Genomic DNA, 19,361 nt, shown 5'->3' with positions numbered 1-19,361 from the left:
GTCACTCAAATACTTATTTCCTGCATCGTAGCTTAACATCGTAACTCATTCGTCCACGTTCAAAGGCTAAAGTATTACGATATTTATTGATTCAAGAATCTTATAGATACACGAAATCTTCTTCTTCACAGTTTTTAAAAGTTATAACTTTTATCTTTAGTATCAGAGTGATGGATGAGGAAGGACACGTGAATCTTACATTAGAATCTGTGCGTGAATTAATAACAAAGGATGAACCTGATGTGGAAATTACCAGTTTGGAAGAAGAACTCGGTTCAGGAAGAGGTGACAATTATACATCTATGCTATATCGTATTCGAGCAAAAGGTCGAAAACAAATAAAAGATCGTGAATGGGTCAATTATGAACGTGCGATTATTTACAAAGTTTTACCTCGATCAAGAGAACATCGTGAAGCTTTTAAAAGCGAACTTCTATTTCAAAACGAAGTAGCATTTTATACGCATGTGTGGCCTGCTCTGAATGAATTACAAACAAATGGTAAAGACGTTTTTGGAGGAGTCGCAAAAATATACGCAGCGCGAATTGATCTTATTGTTATGGAAGATTTACGAGAAAGAGGCTTTAAAATGGAAGACAGAAGAAAAGGATTACAACTTGAGCATTTGAAACGAACGTTGAAAGCTTTAGCTGGTTTTCATGCGCTCAGCCTAACTCTTAGAGAAACGAGGCAAGTCAAATAATGTTATCTTTTCCTCCTTTTTTATTATTATGTTATATTATTATATCTTTATATAAGTGTGTATATTAATGTGTACGTATGGATGTACAAGGCCGGAAGAATTCGCAAGACTGACAGATCCAAATAGAGGTCAAGGTATACAAGAAGCCCTTTTTCGAACAGAAAATGAGGATTGGTATCGTCAATATTATCATGTTGCTGCTAAGAATGCCATTAGAATGGTTTCTGATGGTTTTCCTCCTCACATGGAATCCAAGAGACTCGAGATAATGGAGAAATTACAAGCATTTCTTAACGATGATGTATTTTTTCGTACTATGAGCGAAATTGCAGCCATGCAAGGTCCTCTTACAGTTTTTTGTCATGGTGATTGTTGGACTAATAATTTTTTATTTAAAGATGATTTGACCAATCCAGATGAAGAAGTAAGTATTATATATGTAGTTAATATTTAATCTTAATTACATATATTGTTGTATCAAAATGTACAAAAAGTGTTGTGTGTACACGCGTACGTTGTATAATTCTACTATATAGGAATCGAAGAATCAAGAAATAATGTTTCTCGGTATAATTTTATTACTCATTAATTTATAAGATTTTTAGATATTACGTTCTTTCCGCTTTTTACCAATTGTCTTGTACAAGTAGCATTTTAATAATGTTAAAGCAACAATATTTGTAATTCATAAAATTTCTATTTCATAAAAATAGAAATTATTCAGATTCAGTCAAGTCGGTTGTCGTACTTGACGATATAACTAAATCATGTTTTTCCATTATTTATATAGTTGAGATTTTTATAAATCCTATTTCTATACTTACTAAAATTGATTAAAACAAGAAACAAGAAAGCACAGGCATAAGTATAGTGTAAAAATATTTATCTTAGTTTTTTACTTTGTTTACGAAGCAGAAATAATTCGAACATGAATATCAATATTGATTTAATTTCGATTAGATTAACCTAGGAAATAGAAATCGGACATAGTAGAATTTAAGTGGGTCAAATCTTAAATTACGATTAATGCTATGACTTTACAGGATGTCTATTTAGTTGATTTCCAACTATCTCGAGTTGGTTCACTTGCCCTGGATCTTGCGAATTTGTTGTATTGCTGTGCAAATGGAGAGATTAGACGAGCGCATATGACACAGCTTCTTCAACATTATCATTTCCATCTAATGTCTTCGTTACATACGCTTAATCCAAAACAGACACCAATAGATCCATCTGTAATGTGGGAACTGTAAGTAACATCATGCGCAATATGTCCATAAGCTAAAAAAGATAACGGATAAATTTTGTAAACGATTACTCTTAGTGCATCCTCTAATCTTCCTGTTCTATTTATCATGTACAGATTAAACGAAGAAATGCGACGATGCGGCCGATTCGGTGCAGGGCTTGCATTGGATATTTTGCCAATTAGTACGTGCGAAAGCAACGAAGCTCCAGATTTATATGAAGAATCAGAAACAAGTAAAGGGAAGCAAAGCGCTCGAGTACCGCCGCGAGGAGGAGCCGAATGTGCGCGACTTATGACTGATCTAGTTTTAGAACTGGTTCATAATCATGCTTTATAGATTGAATCATACGAAATCTTTATGAATATTATTCGAATATCTTTCTTACATGGCTACAAAACAAATGAATTGTAATTGTCATCGCGTAATCTTATGTATATGTTTATACGCGATTAAATTATGTAAATTTCGATAAACATTGGCATTTTTATGACACGAAAGTCTATAAAAATATCTAGTTATATTAAATGAGAGGAAATAAAGTGAACGCTATTCTATGTTGCAAAAATACTATACTTGACATTAAAAATTCTATGTTTATACTTTCTATCAACATACGATAAAATATTACACTATTACGCTGGTCAATAACTAAAATTTATAAATATGATATGTAACTTACAAAAAGATTAAGCCTGTTGCGGAGGTGTGTGCGGTGGTGGTTGTTGAGCCGGTGGTTGTGGACTCGGTGGCTGCTGTTGCTGTTGTTGCTGTGCAGTAGGTTGCCATGTAGAGTGTTGATTTTGTTGTTGCTGTTGCTGTTCTTGGGCTAAACGCTGATGCGCTTGTTGCCTAGCTCTGAATTCTGCGGCTTTTAATTGTTCTAAATGAAACTGTTGTCTTTCTGTAATGAGTTGTTGTCGTTGATATTCGAGACCTTCGCGTTCTCGTTCCATCGTAGTTTCCAGCTCTTCAAAATGACGTAATTTAATTTCCAATTTTTTCATTTGTGTCTCAACAAGCAACGCTACTAAAGATTTAATTTTACGTTCTTCTACAGCTGCCAAATGTTTTGCTTTAACGGCAGCTGCCGCTAACGCTGCTGCAGCTGCAGACTGGAGTTGAGCGTCTCGCACCACCTATAACAAAAAAAAAAAGATGACAATAGACAATGCATAAATATAACAATATTTAATAAAGATGACATCGTAAAATAATAATTTACCTTGTCTTTCTTTTCTTTTGCCTCCATAGTTTCAGCATCCATAGTTGATTTTGTATCTTCTTCGGTTTCTTTTAGTTCATCTTCCTTTTTAGTTATATCTAATTGACTTTGCTCGATTTCAGATTCTTTAGATTTTTCTTGTTCCTCCTTTTTCATTTCCATAGAAGCTGCTGTTGCCGAATGTGGAGACGTGGCCACTGTTGTTGGAACGTTTCCAGTATTTGAAGGTGGTGTTGTATCGTCCGGGGGTTCGGGTGGACCTGTTCCAGCTATACCTGATTGTGCTAGTCCTGCAGCTGGATCAAACTTACCTATATAATTGAAAAATAGTTATTATTTCATATATAAGAAAAGAATAGGAAAAGGATTAATTACCATCAGAGTTAGCACTAGCTTGAACATTCCTCAAGTGTTGATCTAATAAAGCTGCTGGTACTTGGTCCTTAATGGCTGCAAATTCTTCCATAGCAGCTTTAGCTGCACTTGCTGCAACTCTGGGATCAACGACCGAAGCCAAAAATGCTACAGTACTCATAACTGGATTGCCAGCTTTAGAAAATGGTACTGGTTGATAAGCTAATGGACCCAAGCCTTCTGGTCCACCTTCTTCTAAATATGGATCTTCTATTGGAAGTCGTAAGAAATGTAAGATACATTCATCCTGCGTTCTCGAACCCACATGTTCGCAAACTTTGTTCCAATCATCTTTGTGTAATTCTAGTCCTTCTAATAGTAAAAGCGTTTCTTGTTCTGTCCAATCGCGAGTAGCGCCAGCAGCTTGTTTGTTTTTCAAAACTGCTGGTTTCCTCGAATACTGATCGATTTTTAATCCAAAATTTGCCATCACACCAGCTGAGGCTTTCTCCTCTGTTCCCAAGCTGGATGACTTTTTTTCTAAATCGAGTAATGTCTTCGCAGCAGAAGGCTGTGGTGTCTTCGGAGGATTTGGATTAACTGGGGCTAAACCTGATGGAGTATCTGATAATACATGGAAATGTGATGTCGGAGGTGGTCCCATAGGTGTCGGTCTTGATTCTGCGTCTACCTGGTAGTTAATGAGTCCCCATTGTTCCAAAAACGCATGCACACGCATAATTGCACAAACATCGCCTGCTAAGTTACGTCTACAAGCTGTCGATGTAATGTACTCTGTAGGATTTAATCTGTACGTGTCAATCATAAAATTTCTGTATGCAAGATAAATTTCTGGTGTTTTAGATTTATTTTTACCATTAAAAAACTCAGATAAAGCTCTCTTTTCTATAGTATGAATCGAATTATAATCAAACCAAGCAGAATAACTAGGGACAACTATATGATGTGTTTGTTCAGTAACATTATCTTCTGGTTCATCTCCTTTATTTCCTTCTCCTCTTTCTTTGCTTGCGTCTCGTTCTTCCCTATCTTGAGTACTTTGAGAACTTCCCTTATCTCCTTCCATAGGTTCGTCCAAGTCTGCCATATTACCAGATTTGAGCGGCTGAAGCTCGTTGTCTTGTTTTTTATTGCCTGTTGTAGTCAAAGTAGTGCCACTTGTTGGAATGTTACCTTGACCAGTTACAGGAGGATTTGTAGGAGTTGCAACTACTTCTACAATTCGAGGTTCCGCCGGTGGATCTTCCATTCCTTGAGTGAGATCATCTTCCTCCTCGCCGCCGCCGCGTGATTTTTTTGGAGCCGTAAGTGATGACGAAGACGAAGTACTCTGGACACCTGATGGCCCTCTTGCGCTTTTACGTTTTCCCGGTTTCGGTGATGGACTAGGAGATCGTTTCCGTTTTGGTTTCTTTGCTGAAGGCGGAGGATGAGATGGCTGAGCCATTAAATCTTCTACCGAAAGTCGGTATTTATGTATTTTCTTTTGACCATTTTCATCTATCTCATAGTCTTCTTCGTTCATCCATTCGTTATATTGATCTAAATCTAACGCCCACGTTGCCGATACTTTGTATATCGATTTCATGTTTGTATTTGTAAGCGTACCTTCTGGAAAGTCCCAGGGAAGATCCAATGCAGTCCAAGAATCGTAACTATCTGGGAAATAATACCAATGAAGAAGAACAGATCTTTCTCGTCTCATGCAGGGCCGTGCATATTCTTCTTCCATAGGGTCAACCGGGGGGTAAATTATGTGCGTCGCATCTGCTTCATTTTCAACAATACTACCTTGATGTCGACGAACTGCTTCTTTTACTTTCGCAGCAGTTGATTTGTCTACATCAGGTCTAACATATACACTTGGTATAATCATACAACGATTTTGTACCAAGGCTCGTTCAGCTGCCATTAACATTTCCACTGTTCTGTCCATACGAGATCCTGACTAAAAAACAACATTTATTTGTATGTGTAAAGAATTGTTAAATTATGTTTATAATATCATACTTACCTTTCCAACAGGGAAGTCAAATCGACGCCATCCTTGTTCTTGCTTAAAACGATATGCTGTAGCAAGAATATGACATAATCCACCTCCAGGTTTAAAATCTAGGAAACATTTCATCTGAAAATTTAATAAATGATTTGGCTGGTTTAAAAAATGATACTTTCCATTGTATCAACAAATAAATACATACAGGAAGTCTTGTCATTGGAGGTTTTGAAACATTCTTTCCTAAATTATCTTCTTGAAATTGCAGTAATTGTACTATCAATGTAGCTAAGCTTTTATTAGTAGGAGGATCCGTTTGAACGTACTAAAAAGATATTTGAGAGAGGTATAAGGCAAATATTAAAAGGTGTTCAAACAATTATATTTATATTCATTATATATATACGCATAACATTCAATTAAGTTAAATATATATAAATATTATATATATATACATTCATGTGTGATTTTACATATAATTTATAAAATAAAATAAAATATTCACATGCTATATTATGAAAATAACATTTCTGCGCATAAAAGCAATATTTTATTAGAAAAGAAATATAACAAATAGTTCTATCTATATATGATATTAACCTTTATTATTATTTTTACTATTTACATTAATTCGAAAATAAAAATATAATCGTAATAAATTACAGATGGAATAATAGAATAATTAAAAAGTAAAGTAAAAGATTGTTAATGTAGCACATAAACTAGTAAGCAGTTGACCAAATATTTCGACGCCGGGCGTTTGGATGTACCTTTTTGCAGTTTTTCAAAAGCCATTGTTTAACTCCATCGAGTTGTGTAAGAATTTCTTGGGACTCAAAAAACTTCGTATTGGGTCCACCGTCCTTTTTAGGTCCTAACGCGAGCATCCTTTATGAAATATTAACTTAAAAAATTGTTGAACGCACTACAAGAAAGAACACCGCGTTTGTTGCAAACATGACACACCTCTGAAGTTGGTTCTAGCCATATGATTCCAATACAAGAATATTTCGATTTACGTTCGTGAATTTTTTTTTAATATCAAATAGGCTTTTACAGCCTATGAATAAGTATTTCCTAATAAAAAATCAGAAATATATATTTGTTTTTCGTTACTTATAACCTTAACCGATCTGATAATATTTACTGTTAACCATGAACGAAGCAGATAGTGACTTTAAATGTTGGTAGACATGCCTGTGTATACTCTGAATTTTCGATACGTATTTACAATTGCTCCCATACTTACATCTCATATATCCATCTCATAGTACTCTGATAGTACCAATTATAAATTAGAGCTAGGGTAGTTAAGAATTGTATTAGATTTTTTTAATCAAATTAAATTATTCAATGTACTCAATAGATACATAATAGTAATTATGTCTGATAAAGAAGATATAGATATAAATAAGAAGTTCGAAGAATTACTATTTGTCGAAGAAAATGCCCATTCCGTAGGTTACGAAGAAGGTTTTGAGGTTGGCAAAAAGAAATTGGTAAATGGATTTCATTTGGGATATCACAGAGGTAGTTTATTAGGTGCACAATTAGGATATTACAGTGGTATTTTGGAACAATATTTGACTACCAATAGATATAATTCAGAGAAAGCTGTTTCCATTGCAAAAACACTTTTGCAGGATATTTATAATTTTCCTAAATTTAATGATGAGACAGTGGATATATTGAAAATTGTAGATAATATTAAATTTAAATATGTCAAGTTTTGTGCATTAGCAAAAATATCTTCGTCGTATCCAGAAATGGATAAACTGGATTTTTAATTGTATGAGAATATTATATTTGAATAAATAAAGAGTGGAACAATATTGTAGAACTGTATCTGGGCTTCATAATATTTTTCATTTTTAACAATCATAATAAACATTGTTATTTGGATAAAATTTATACCATATTGTACCAAGTTAAATGTGATAAATATTAAAGTCATGTATGATAAACATTTCGATGAAATCATATATTTCATTAACACATATCATAAGTTGGTAAATTGTCATATAGTTGATTTTATTACTGAAAACTTATGGACAACATGTTTACCAGAAACCTTAAGGTCAGAATTAGAGAAGAATGAACTCAGTTGGGTTAGTTGGACAGAAAATAACAATTATCCTATATTGAATAATTTTATAAAGTTGGCAAAATCTTTATCTTTGCAATCATGCTCTATAGAAACAAATTCAAAAGATTTTTTAAGCACATTACTAGATATAAATAATCAGAAGAAATGTATGTGTGAAAATACTAAGGTAGAATTTATAAATACAAAGAAGTTACACGAGGTTGAATCCCTTGGAAACATTATTGGAGAAGTTGCTGCGAAAACAAATAATCTAGTAATAGATGCTGGTGCTGGGAAAGCATATCTGTCAACATTTTTAGCAGAAAATCATAAAGTTCCTGTTCTTGCAATAGATTCTTCACAATTATGTAGTAATGGAGCAATTTGTAGACAAAAAAAATTACGGAAGAAGCTGATACTCTCTCCAATGCTGGTAGTAACAGTGTATTAAATTTTTATAAAATACTACATTTGAATACATGAACTACAGATAAATTGTACTTTATTTTAGGTACGCTATGTAGTTGAAGAAATTAATGACAGAACCGATTATATAAAAATGATAAAAGAAAATTTTTCTGATTGGGATATAAATAAAAACCTTATATTAACTGGCTTACATACTTGTGGTTCTCTCACTGACTCTATTATTCGAACATTCTTAGCTACAAAAGATATTAATATTTTATGTATAGTGCCCTGTTGTTACCATTTGACAAATGAAACATTTAATAAAAAAATTAATTTTTCTAAAAATGCTAGAATGTTAGCCCAACAATCTGTTGAAAGAAGTACAAAAAAGAAATCTGTACCTTCATCATTGTTCTACAGAGCAATATTACAAGTCATTTTTCATTCCTTGGGTATATTTGGTTTTATATTAATTTAGTTTTAATGTATTTCATATAGTATATACTATTGTTTTTGTTTTTTAATAGGTATTTATAATGCTAGAGTAGGTCGCGGCGGACCATCACACGATTTTCCAAGTTATGCTCGATGGGCATTTTCAAGAATTGGGGTAGATTTGGAGAAGGTATAGCAATAACATTATTATAAATATTTTAGTTGAATATTTTTTTTAAAAAAACTCTTGCATCCTTAGATACCATCACGAGAAGCACTGACAAAAACGTTTCAACTTTATACACATTTAATGGAGAAGTTTTATATATTTCAAATGTTAAGGATACATGTTGGTCTTGTATTAGAAGCAGCCATTATGTTGGATAGAATAATATTTTTACAGAAGAGTAATCAGTGTTCTAAAATTGCGATACTGCGTTTATTTGATCCTATGTTATCTCCAAGACGTTATGGTATTATTGCAGTAAAATAGTGATAGGAGAGAAAGTTATAAACAAAGAAGTATACAACGTAAATACAGAAAACAATTTTATTATATTTGTTGTAAAATTTTCTCATACATGGTACGATAAATTAAAAAATATTACATTCATCAGTAAAAAATCATTTGTTATGTTTAATTATATTATTATAATTATAAATCTTGTGTCAATGAAAATTATGTGTCATCTGTTTCGGCAGATTGAAGGTAATCCATAACAGACGAAAATCCTTCTTCTTTTACAATAGGGGCTAAAATTCCAGTTGGGGCTAAACCACTTCTTGTTCTACATATACTGCAGTTACATAAACCACGGCAAGGTGGACAAACCCAATTCTGCAAATTTTTTGCACCAAAATAAATAATTATGAAATAGAAATAAAAAATAAATATATATATGCATAAATATATGACATACAGGATCTTTTAATGCATCCATGGCACTTTCGCCATATCGTCCTTTTAAGCAAGGTCCACAAAATTGTCCTCTAAGTCCAATACATTCTCCTGAACGACATACAGTCTTTGTATCTAACGTTTTCTGCCTGCACTGATGACAGCATGTTCCATTAACTTTACAATACTGCTTCGAAGTACTTTTGGTTGCAATATTATCTAGCATTTCATCCGTAATTTCACTGACGGATGGTATGTTATTTGGGTCATAAGGAGCTCTGGTTACATTGTAAATTCGCTTTTTAGTTATATCATACAAATCATCACTGCTCCCATCGTCACTGCTCATAGATCGTTGCTCTTCCTCTTCATCTACATCGCACACTCCCATCTTCATTAAATCGATCGATCGTTGAAATGGCTTCGCCCATGGAAATAGAACTTGGAGTTTAGGTTTATTGCTTTTAAGGTCAATTATATCATTCTCTTTCTCTTCTTCTTCACATTGGGAGATATTCTTTGATCTACTTCTGGTATTATACTTCTTACGAAATTCAAGCTTTACATATTTCATTCTAACACGATCGTTCTTAGAATGAGAAATAGTTTTACGTCTTTTTTTAGGTGGTTCGTTTTCTGAATTTTCTGTATCATTGTGTATATTTTTCAGTTCTTTTATCTCGTTCGTTTGTTCTTTTAACTCTTTGAAAAACTCGGCAAACTGCAATGTTGAAAGCAAATAAACACACCGGATAATTATAGGTTAGAAATTTAAATCAAACAAAAGTACTTACGATAGCATTTCTTTCGGCTATGTTTTTTTTTCGTAAATCGTCGTAATCATCGTTTTCGTCCATATCAAAAATTTAATCCTCAAGTAATGTATACTCACGATAATAGTATATTCTTTAGATAGGATAGAATCAAAAACAAACACTATGTTTGTGTTTAAATCGTTCCATTGGCTCTAGAAACTGCGAGTTGGACAGTTTTGGCGGGTAAAATCGACACGGCATCTATATAAGCATACACTATAAGTCGCGAGAAGTATGTATATATGCATAGTGCATGTATTAATCAAAATATATTACATTAGAAAATTATTAGGAATTTGAGATTACTGAATTACGATTAGTAGGGAATTGCTATGAAACATAAAGTTATATATAACATAATTGGTAATTACAAATATCGTTCAAAAATGATTCTTTATAGCATGTAAATTATAGTAATCAACATATGTAAGAGCATACCTTATATGTATTTTTAGTGTCTTCCACTCGAACACATTGTAATTTACCTTTTATTAATAGATAATTGATGTTTTAAGAAAAAGGTATTTGTTGGATACATCGAGCAAGGGACGCACATGTCGAACATTTACGGTAATATGTACAACGTTATTGTATATTATGTACTAATCACATACTATCTGTAATGTTCAATTGTATATGTATCATTAATGTTTACATTTAGTAGATAACAGGACAGAATATTCGATGAACTATCATTATCATACCAAACTATTGTGTATAGTTGTATATAGTCATAAATATCTTTCCATCATTCATTGTTATTTAATTAAAAGTAAGAAGAAGGATAAGTCATAGTTTTTAGTATCGTGTTTATCGTATATTGAAATGATTTTTATTCATCATTCAAATTATGCTATCTACTATAATATTCGTAATACTCGATGTAATTATTGCAATTATTGAATCGTTTGTAAAATATGATCGAAATATTACCGAATTTTTTTCTACTGAAACGAACTGTGATCCGATGTCACTTGATGAAAGTATATCAGTTTATCATATTTACTTTCAAATACAAATAGTCGAAAATTTTGGATTTGAACAAGACCAGCTGCTTTCACCGCTGATAGGCTGTATAATTATATCATTTTTCTTATCTCTGATACGAGGAGCTGGCGTGACGCGAGCGTACGTACGATGCGATGGAGAGCAATAGCAAGCCGTGCAATAAGACTAGCCACGTCAAGGTGTATTCATTTTACCGTATCTTTTAGAATTTAACAATCTTGGAAAAACCTAACGCAAACCAATCGTTACAGATTAGGGAGCGAAAGAAAGAGATAGGGAGAGAGGGTATTGGTTTGAAGCGGGTTCGAGTACAGAAGGAAAAGTAATTTCGAATAGTCGGTCGTTGTATTCGTCGATTACTGGTAGCGACGCGTAGATCTCGCTAATACGAGCGATCACCGGTTCCTGTAAAGGTAAAGATCTACCTATAATTCAAACAAACATTCCGTTGATAGCCTGTTTTGTCGCGCCGATAACACAATGCAATCGTGATAATTTTTCTGGCAAATATTAATATCCTTGCTGATAATGTTACTTTTTTTTATTCTCTCATACTTAAGAAAAACCATACAGCTTGAAATCACTTTCTTAAATGATTATATAGAGATGATAATGCGTGGCTGTCCGCGCATCTGCTGTTAAATTGGTGTGTTTTTCGAGAATATGTAGAATAATAGTAATGCTATTCTACACTATTTTGTAATGTAAAAATCACAGGAGAAAAGCATGATAAATCACATTTTTTGTGTCTTGTAGAAGAGCAATATCTAAATTCTGGACACACTGTTTCTTAATTCTCTATTACATAAAATATCTGTCTACTTGACTTTGAATGTATTTTTGATCATGTTAAATCATCTTCAGAGATTAATTAAAAGATAATATGATATAGTATATTTATATCAAGAACATAATTAAATATAATACAGTATAATGTATTTGTCACGTACATATAATGTAAGGATAATTTTTGGTTTACTACACACTTTCATATTAACTATTTTCATTAAGAAATTGTTCTTTTCTCACCAGTGTCATATTAACTCTGATGCGATTCTCCAATTTTTTATGTCTCAATCCTGCTTCTGTTCCAATTTAAAAAAATCTTTTAATTAATTACGAAAATATGCTATATGTTTTTGTCCTGATATATCTATATACGTAACATCGATTTTTTAAAATCAAATTTTAGATTAACGCGAGATTTGCATTATACGGTTGTTCGTGCGCAAAGAAGCTATTTACTGATCGGTGAATTATTCCTAAGCAAAAACACGCAAGGAAAAATATATAAACATGATGTTCAGAAAAGTCGGGATGATATCTAAAAGGAAGGGATATCTTTTGGATCTGGTCAGTCAGGTAATAAGCAGCAATTAAATCTGATAGATGGTTTACTAAATAATATGCAAATGGGCTCATAAATGACTCTTGTCAAATTCTTTAATTTTTTAAGCAATAACCGAGATTCACAACATGATAGAATCAGTATTATGAAAATATAATCAGATCTATCATACGTCTGATAACTATAAAACCACTAGACTCTGATTTATTGTAGAATGAAGATTAACCGTGTCTAGAAACGTAATCCTTATCATGGTCCCATGATTTCATGATGTAATTAGACAAAGCTTTTCTACGATATGATTATAGATACATTTACAGTAACTAAGTAATTATGTAAAATGATGAATATTTTGTACAAAAGATTGAAATGTGTTGAACAGAAATTAAGGACATAGAGTATTCTTATAGTATTCTTTCACTTTACTGAAAAAGACGTAAACAAGCCTTGTTTTTGTTAGGAGCCCTTCAATTTTGCAAAATTGTTTACATTTTAACTCCGATCGTAGGCCGAGAAAAATCATCGAACTATAACGTCACAAGAAATTTTTGAACGCGAATCAAAATATGGTGCTCACAATTATCATCCGCTCCCTGTTGCATTATGCAAAGCGGAAGGAGTTTTCATGTGGGACGTCGAAGGCAAACGCTACTATGATTTTCTGAGTGCCTACTCTGCCGTTAATCAAGGTCATTGCCATCCAAGAATTTACAAGGCTTTGGTCGAACAAGCGAAGGTTTTGACATTAACTTCGCGGGCTTTTTACTCGGATGCATTGGGAGAATTTGAAGAATATATTACGAAACTTTTCGGGTGAGTAAGACTACTGTGTAATTACGTTCCTCTTGCCTCTACTTTTGTTTGTTCATTTACACCTTCTTTACAAGTTGTGATAATGCGTTCTCACATGCGTTTACACAATGTCTGCTCTCGCATCTGGCATCAGATAATCGACATCAGATATCTTCCTATAATATAGCGATCATATAATATAGCGATTGTGGAAGAGGAACGAAAATGTAATGTACGGTAGAATTCCAATTATATTGCCGCTCATAAATGTACGGAATGTTGATAGAAAATTGATAAGAGACTGATGCTTAAAATTAATACATATTTATTATCTTTTTATTGAGCCAGCAAATAATAAATTTTAAATATTCGTTTGAAAATTGACCGGCGATGTATTAAAAAATCATCGATATGTCTACTGGTCTCAAATATTATTGCTTAAATTAATCACAACATAATTTTAAAAAGGCCTTTCTTATCTGATATGTATTTTAGAAACAATTTAAATAGTTTGGAGATAGTAACTTTTATAGATGACAATATTTCATTGTATAGCCACTGATTATTATTTAAATGTCGTATCATATCATGTTTCTATAATTAAATTATATCCTATCAAGAATAAGCGAATGTTCAGATACTTTTGAGAGTGTATCTGAATTCCATTCATTAAAATGAAATTTTGTTTAATATCCCATTGAGTGAATTTTTACTCAGCGAATCCACTTATGCATCTGGATGTGAATACTACATCGAATACTTTCAAGCAGTATTATACTTATATGAATAAGTTCAGATAAATCAAGGTCTACTATATGTATGTAAGAAATGTCTACTAACATAGTAAAGCATAAATGAAATTTCGTTTCCCGTATATCTTTAATAATCGATATCATAAATAATGAAATGGAATATCAAATGTTTAGGTACGAGAAATGGCTTCCGATGAACACAGGAGTAGAAGGTGGCGAAACCGCTTGTAAGCTGGCACGCAGATGGGGTTACACGTGCAAAGGTATACCGCAGTATCAAGCGAAAATTGTTTTCGCGGAAGGTAATTTTTGGGGCAGAACAATGAGCGCGGTATCCTCAAGCACGGATCCAACTAGTTACAGTGGATTCGGTCCATTTATGCCTGGATTCGAGCTCGTTCCATACGATGATCTTACGGCGCTTCAACAGATTTTAGCCGATCCTCAGGTTTGTGCTTTCATGGTGGAACCTATTCAAGGCGAAGCTGGCGTCGTCGTACCGAAGGTATCATAACTCTTGTTTAATTATCAAAATATAAAATATTAATTGCATCACTTGGATCAATGTGATTTATACAGTAGAATCTTGATTATCCGAACTGATCAGGATACGCGCTAATAATTTTGATTTATTATAATATGAAGATTGCAAGAAAGACTATAACGAATCACATTTTTTATTTTATACGGGAGAGTAATCTTAAAATTCAGTATGTTATCTTTTATTTGGTTTTGGCACTAAACTAGATATTGTTCCATTCGCTTCATAATTTCATTCCAAAATATTGTTTATTATAATATTAAGACGTTGTTTATCTTAATAACTGTTTTTATACAACTTCGTTGACTTGTATATTGTTTCTTAAGGACGGCTATCTGAAGGGTGTGAGAGAATTATGTACGAAGCACAACGTTTTATGGATCGCCGACGAGGTGCAAACTGGTTTGGCAAGGACAGGAAAACGGTTGGCAGTAGATCACGAAAATGTGAAACCAGACATTTTGATTCTTGGAAAGGCTCTGTCCGGTGGCTTCTATCCAGTTTCTGGTGTATTCGCCAACGATTCTGTGATGTTAACTATAAAGCCTGGCGAACACGGCTCGACTTATGGTGGCAACCCTCTAGGATGTAGAGTCGCCCTTGAAGCGCTTCGCGTGCTCGAGGAAGAAAAACTAGCGGAAAATGCTGAAAGGCTCGGACATATTCTAAGGAACGAGCTTGCAAAATTACCAAAGGATGTGGTTACTCTTGTTCGTGGAAAGGGTCTACTTAATGCTATTGTTGTCAAAAAAGACATCGATGCCATGGATATATGCTTGAAATTGAAAGAGGAGGGCTTACTCGCGAAACCAACGCACGGTCATATAATCAGATTGGCACCGCCATTGGTCATCACAGAATCGCAAATAAGAGAATGCATCGATATCATTTCTCGAGTTATTTCACGATACGTTAATTAACACCATACATTCTACATACTTGGAAAATCCGACTCGAACCCGTTTCGGTTCTAACTTATAAAAGATGTTAATAAAGTCATATTTTATTCTTTTTCTTTTTCCTCATTTTATAGAAAGTAACAGTGAGCCGACTTTCACCACTATGCAATCACTATTCTCATCCGTCCACATAATCTAGATAGACCGTAGATCGACGAAGCTAAACACGGTAAAATTGAACCAAGAACATGTACCGAAAGCTGTCGAAGCTGTTATCTTCCGCATGCACCGCATGTACAGAGGAAAAAATATTGCCCGATTAGTTATATACTGGTTATTAATAGCTATACATGATACGGTTCTATCCTATACTGTCACGAGATCAGTGTTTGTTCCGACGCTTGTCAGACATCGAATACTGGCTCAAACTCACGATAATATCACACTTGAACATTGTAGGTCAATATTGGCAATCGCTTGTTTTAAGATACAGTCCCATTTGTCATACGTAATTAATTTCCTATCGGATGTCGACTCATAAGATTTTAGAAAGAATATTAAATAAACGGAAAAAAAAATACCACGCATATATTTCTTTTTTATCAAATGATCCTCCTCTTATTCAAACTTCGTAATCCTTGTTATTGGTAATTGTACATATTATGACTATAATTGTTGTTCTTGATTCGTTTCACTCTTGCGAAAGAATCATAAAACAAACGAGAGAAAGAAGAGATGGTATGTTAGCGTTTATTATTTCTCACTAGAAGTGTGCAAGTACATTGCTATTCAGAACTATACAGACAGTTTAAAATTATTGCAGATATATAAAATTTACATTAATTTATTTTTTTACTAGAATTTATTCTAAACTCTTCAATCAAATTTTGGTCTATGACTTATCTCAGGTAACCATATACAGTTAGTAGATATTGATTAAAACAATAGAAAATATTAAACAGTATAAATAAAAGAGCAACAATTGAAAGTGGATGAAAATTGATCCTGCAGAGACACCTGTTTAGTTTAGTTTAGTGACTTTAAAATTCAATGTTGGAATCGATTGAAATATGTTTGTAGCTACATTCTAAAAATTTATGTAGATTTTATGAAGTATCAACCATTCATTACAGATGAACTAAATCGATACAGATATATTCCTTGTCTGAATTTAAATTTAGCAAAACATTTGATCCCAGTTATGACAAAAGGTAAAGAGTTAACAGTAGGGAGACGTTCTTTAATAACAGCTTTACTACTCGACAGTAGTGTGCATCTTCTCAGATACATCGTTTCACGATCAGATTATTGTGATATATGTTGTTTGCAGTTTGTCATTTGATTTAGCATGGTGGCGCCGCAATAAACAATGTCCCTCATTATCAGATACGAGTTCTTCAGTTACATTACAGCATTTATTCTAAATCCCACCGACATATGTATCAATTATATACAAAAACATCCCGAGTAAATAAGCAGTACACATCACCCCTACTCTTTCTTGTTCTCTTGATATAAATGTAAGACAGCCTCTGAAATTAAACACAGTGGCAAGAGATTCTTTTCTTCGAACGATTTCACGAATCTAAATTAACTGCAGTATTATAATTCGAAATCTTTAAAATGCAGCCGATCACAAGATCACGAATCTTCGCTTTAACGAAAGAAGTAGAGCTGAAAAGATTTCTGAGTTCGCAAGAGTTGATTGATCGCGATAATATGTACGGTGGTAGACATTTTAAGCCACTTCCGGTAGTTCTTACAAGAGGCGAAGGCGTTTATTTGTGGGACGTCGAAGGGAAACGATATCTCGATTTTCTGGCGGGTTTCTCAACAGTGAATCAAGGTCATTGTCATCCACGTTTGGTGAAAGTAATGAGAGAACAAGTGGGAAAGCTCGCTCACACGTCTAGAGCTTTTTATTCGGAGCCTCACGGTGCACTAGGAGAATATCTGTCGAAGCTTTTAGGGTGGGACAAATTCTTGCCGATGAATACTGGTACGAAAAAAAAAAAAAAAAAAACGAAATACATTCAAAGATGGAGAAATTAAATAGAAAAGAACAGAAGGCGTATTAAAAGTAATAAGCATCCGCACACTTTGATCGATTTATAGTAATTATATAGTATAATAATTTGAATTTGACTAATGTGTACAAATCAATAATGAACTAATAGTTAGAAGCAATATTTGCTATCTTTTTATAGAATATATAACAGAGTATACACTTAAGTAAGTTACTTATTAAAATATGTAACAAATGTATCAGAACGTGTTTCATCAAAAGTAATCTTGTGTTCGGATACTTGCGTATACTTGTCAATAGAAAATCAGAAGTTAGAAACGCAAAATACGTAGAAGTGTCTATGTGTTCTATTACAGGAGTCGAAGCAGGTGATACTGCCATTAAGGTTGCTAGGCGTTGGGCTTACAGAGTAAAGAAGATACCTCCGGAACAAGCAACCGTGGTCTTCGCAAAAGGGAACTTCTGGGGACGTTCTATAGCCGCGCTGTCTGCATCTACGGATTCAAATTGTTACACCGATTTTGGACCTTACGTTCCTCGCTTCGACAAAGTACCATACAACAACCTCAACGCTTTAGAAGAAAAATTTAAGCAGGATCCAACTGTTTGCGCGTACATGATGGAACCAATTCAAGGAGAAGCGGGTGTCATAATACCGAATGTATGTTATTTTCATTTTCCATCAAACTTGAATAGACAAATAGTCGAATAGATAACAGACAGATATAATACCCATTTTGGGTCGTATAAATCTGTAAAGAATAGTTTCAGTAATTGGAGTTCCATTTCTCGTCTTTCCAAATCCTAAACTTTCATTCCGATGTAGGATGGCTACTTGAAAGGTGTACGAGACCTGTGCAACAAATACAATGTGTTATGGATCGCTGACGAAGTACAAACTGGTTTATGCAGAACGGGCAAACGATTGGCGGTAGATCACGAAAATCAACGGCCGGATATTCTCGTGCTAGGAAAGGCATTGTCTGGCGGATTGTATCCTGTTTCCGGTATTTTAGCGGACGAACAGGTAAACATAACTGCAGTGGAAACAATAGCAGCACGTTATTGATCCTTTCAAGACCGAATTTTTATTTAACCTGTGAGAAAAATGGTTTTTCAATTAATTATTAGTAATACAAACACATTTCTCTAATGTTATGTTAATCTAAGCCAAACCTGCTATTTCCTTAGATAATAATGTGCCTAGAAACTGGATCTCACGGTAGCACTTTCGGTGGAAGTCCGCTTGGTAACAGAGTCGCTATAGAAGCAGTTAAAATTCTAGAGGAAGAAAGTCTTGCAGAGAATGCGAGTAAGCTTGGGGAAATTCTACGAAAAGAATTAGGAAAACTTCCGAAAGACATAGCGGTAGAATTTAGAGGTCGAGGTTTATTGGCTGGCTTAGTAATTAATAAAGGTATTGACTCAAGTCCGTGATAATATCCTGTAATAATATATTGTACGTTTACTTCACTTCTTGTTACATTTTGTAATATCTTCCAGACTTCGCCGAAGGATGGGATATTTGTTTAAGATTGAAAGAAGCAGGCTTGCTCTCGAGGCCTGCTCATGGTCAAATATTAAGGATATCGCCACCACTTACTATCACGAAAGAACAACTTGAAGAAGGTCTCCATATACTCACCACTGTCCTCAGAAATTACAAATAAACTAGTTATCGCTATACAGATAACTCTTCTACAATACGAGAGCTACCCTTTAATACGAGGAAAATGTCGTGTTATAAAAATCGCATTATGCGAGACGCAAATTATACACAAAAAGTGTATTTATTTTCTAAAA

At 33.7% G+C, this 19,361-nt stretch overlaps 6 protein-coding genes across 9 annotated transcripts; 4 read left to right on the top strand and 2 right to left on the bottom strand.

Moving 5' to 3' along the window:
• The first annotated feature begins 34 nt into the window (after positions 1 to 34).
• On the top strand, positions 35 to 2,521 carry LOC132911737 (uncharacterized). Its single transcript, XM_060968613.1, has 4 exons — positions 35 to 691; positions 795 to 1,128; positions 1,748 to 1,953; positions 2,068 to 2,521. The coding sequence occupies exons 1-4, from the start codon at positions 171 to 173 to the stop codon at positions 2,288 to 2,290; spliced, it is 1,284 nt and encodes a 427-aa protein (XP_060824596.1). The 5' UTR covers positions 35 to 170; the 3' UTR covers positions 2,291 to 2,521.
• Positions 1,260 to 6,694, bottom strand: LOC132911727 (SWI/SNF complex subunit SMARCC2). Of its 2 annotated transcripts, XM_060968593.1 has the most exons (7): positions 6,318 to 6,694; positions 5,753 to 5,872; positions 5,566 to 5,679; positions 3,552 to 5,499; positions 3,177 to 3,487; positions 2,634 to 3,090; positions 1,260 to 1,937 (listed from the first exon to the last, which is right to left on the bottom strand). In XM_060968593.1, exons 1-6 carry the CDS (start codon positions 6,432 to 6,434, stop codon positions 2,641 to 2,643), a joined length of 3,060 nt encoding a protein of 1,019 aa, XP_060824576.1. In that variant the 5' UTR covers positions 6,435 to 6,694; the 3' UTR covers positions 1,260 to 1,937; positions 2,634 to 2,640. The 2 variants fall into 2 exon arrangements, with proteins under 2 accessions (XP_060824576.1, XP_060824577.1); XM_060968594.1 differs by lacking the exons at positions 5,753 to 5,872; positions 6,318 to 6,694 and having other exon boundaries at positions 3,552 to 5,495; positions 5,566 to 5,677.
• A 97-nt stretch (positions 6,695 to 6,791) lies between these two features.
• Positions 6,792 to 7,392, top strand: LOC132911745 (protein LTO1 homolog). The gene has a single exon (XM_060968626.1). The coding sequence runs from the start codon at positions 6,930 to 6,932 to the stop codon at positions 7,332 to 7,334; it is 405 nt and encodes a 134-aa protein (XP_060824609.1). The 5' UTR covers positions 6,792 to 6,929; the 3' UTR covers positions 7,335 to 7,392.
• Positions 7,393 to 7,492: 100 nt separating this feature from the next.
• On the top strand, positions 7,493 to 9,391 carry LOC132911739 (probable methyltransferase-like protein 25). The gene is made up of 4 exons (XM_060968617.1): positions 7,493 to 8,066; positions 8,145 to 8,496; positions 8,572 to 8,669; positions 8,739 to 9,391. Exons 1-4 carry the CDS (start codon positions 7,500 to 7,502, stop codon positions 8,970 to 8,972), a joined length of 1,251 nt encoding a protein of 416 aa, XP_060824600.1. The 5' UTR covers positions 7,493 to 7,499; the 3' UTR covers positions 8,973 to 9,391.
• LOC132911742 (cell division cycle-associated protein 7-like) lies at positions 9,108 to 10,311 on the bottom strand. The gene is made up of 3 exons (XM_060968623.1): positions 10,172 to 10,311; positions 9,400 to 10,098; positions 9,108 to 9,317 (listed from the first exon to the last, which is right to left on the bottom strand). The coding sequence occupies exons 1-3, from the start codon at positions 10,232 to 10,234 to the stop codon at positions 9,159 to 9,161; spliced, it is 921 nt and encodes a 306-aa protein (XP_060824606.1). The 5' UTR covers positions 10,235 to 10,311; the 3' UTR covers positions 9,108 to 9,158.
• Positions 10,312 to 11,082: 771 nt separating this feature from the next.
• Positions 11,083 to 19,340, top strand: LOC132911736 (ornithine aminotransferase, mitochondrial). Of its 3 annotated transcripts, XM_060968612.1 has the most exons (10): positions 11,400 to 11,613; positions 12,393 to 12,562; positions 13,057 to 13,361; positions 14,267 to 14,597; positions 14,960 to 15,343; positions 17,162 to 17,531; positions 17,915 to 18,219; positions 18,385 to 18,585; positions 18,750 to 18,975; positions 19,062 to 19,340. In XM_060968612.1, exons 2-10 carry the CDS (start codon positions 12,497 to 12,499, stop codon positions 19,226 to 19,228), a joined length of 2,355 nt encoding a protein of 784 aa, XP_060824595.1. In that variant the 5' UTR covers positions 11,400 to 11,613; positions 12,393 to 12,496; the 3' UTR covers positions 19,229 to 19,340. The 3 variants fall into 3 exon arrangements, with proteins under 3 accessions (XP_060824593.1, XP_060824594.1, XP_060824595.1); XM_060968610.1 differs by lacking the exons at positions 17,162 to 17,531; positions 17,915 to 18,219; positions 18,385 to 18,585; positions 18,750 to 18,975; positions 19,062 to 19,340 and adding an exon at positions 11,083 to 11,379 and having other exon boundaries at positions 11,452 to 11,613; positions 14,960 to 15,821; XM_060968611.1 differs by lacking the exons at positions 17,162 to 17,531; positions 17,915 to 18,219; positions 18,385 to 18,585; positions 18,750 to 18,975; positions 19,062 to 19,340 and having other exon boundaries at positions 11,390 to 11,613; positions 12,393 to 12,553; positions 14,960 to 15,821.
• Positions 19,341 to 19,361: the final 21 nt, after the last annotated feature.

This window comes from Bombus pascuorum, chromosome 11, assembly GCF_905332965.1.
Source record: "Bombus pascuorum chromosome 11, iyBomPasc1.1, whole genome shotgun sequence".
NCBI lineage: Eukaryota > Metazoa > Arthropoda > Insecta > Hymenoptera > Apidae > Bombus > Bombus pascuorum.
This window is presented reverse-complemented; position numbering and strand designations above follow the sequence as displayed.

Coding starts and splice junctions, on each gene's coding strand:
- LOC132911739 (XM_060968617.1), top strand. CDS start 7,500: ATGTATGATAAACATTTCGATGAAATCATATATTTCATTAACACATAT. Junction 8,067..8,144: donor TGATACTCTCTCCAATGCTG/GTAGTAACAGTG, acceptor ACTTTATTTTAG/GTACGCTATGTAGTTGAAGA. Junction 8,497..8,571: donor AGTCATTTTTCATTCCTTGG/GTATATTTGGTT, acceptor GTTTTTTAATAG/GTATTTATAATGCTAGAGTA.
- LOC132911742 (XM_060968623.1), bottom strand. CDS start 10,234: ATGGACGAAAACGATGATTACGACGATTTACGAAAAAAAAACATAGCC. Junction 10,099..10,171: donor TAGCCGAAAGAAATGCTATC/GTAAGTACTTTT, acceptor TCAACATTGCAG/TTTGCCGAGTTTTTCAAAGA. Junction 9,318..9,399: donor TGGATGCATTAAAAGATCCT/GTATGTCATATA, acceptor AAAAATTTGCAG/AATTGGGTTTGTCCACCTTG.
- LOC132911736 (XM_060968612.1), top strand. CDS start 12,497: ATGATGTTCAGAAAAGTCGGGATGATATCTAAAAGGAAGGGATATCTT. Junction 14,598..14,959: donor CTGGCGTCGTCGTACCGAAG/GTATCATAACTC, acceptor TTGTTTCTTAAG/GACGGCTATCTGAAGGGTGT. Junction 18,976..19,061: donor TGGCTTAGTAATTAATAAAG/GTATTGACTCAA, acceptor AATATCTTCCAG/ACTTCGCCGAAGGATGGGAT.
- LOC132911727 (XM_060968593.1), bottom strand. CDS start 6,434: ATGCTCGCGTTAGGACCTAAAAAGGACGGTGGACCCAATACGAAGTTT. Junction 5,680..5,752: donor CTCCAATGACAAGACTTCCT/GTATGTATTTAT, acceptor TTAAATTTTCAG/ATGAAATGTTTCCTAGATTT. Junction 3,091..3,176: donor CAAAAGAAAAGAAAGACAAG/GTAAATTATTAT, acceptor TTTTTGTTATAG/GTGGTGCGAGACGCTCAACT.
- LOC132911745 (XM_060968626.1), top strand. CDS start 6,930: ATGTCTGATAAAGAAGATATAGATATAAATAAGAAGTTCGAAGAATTA.
- LOC132911737 (XM_060968613.1), top strand. CDS start 171: ATGGATGAGGAAGGACACGTGAATCTTACATTAGAATCTGTGCGTGAA. Junction 1,129..1,747: donor TGACCAATCCAGATGAAGAA/GTAAGTATTATA, acceptor ATGACTTTACAG/GATGTCTATTTAGTTGATTT. Junction 1,954..2,067: donor CCATCTGTAATGTGGGAACT/GTAAGTAACATC, acceptor TATCATGTACAG/ATTAAACGAAGAAATGCGAC.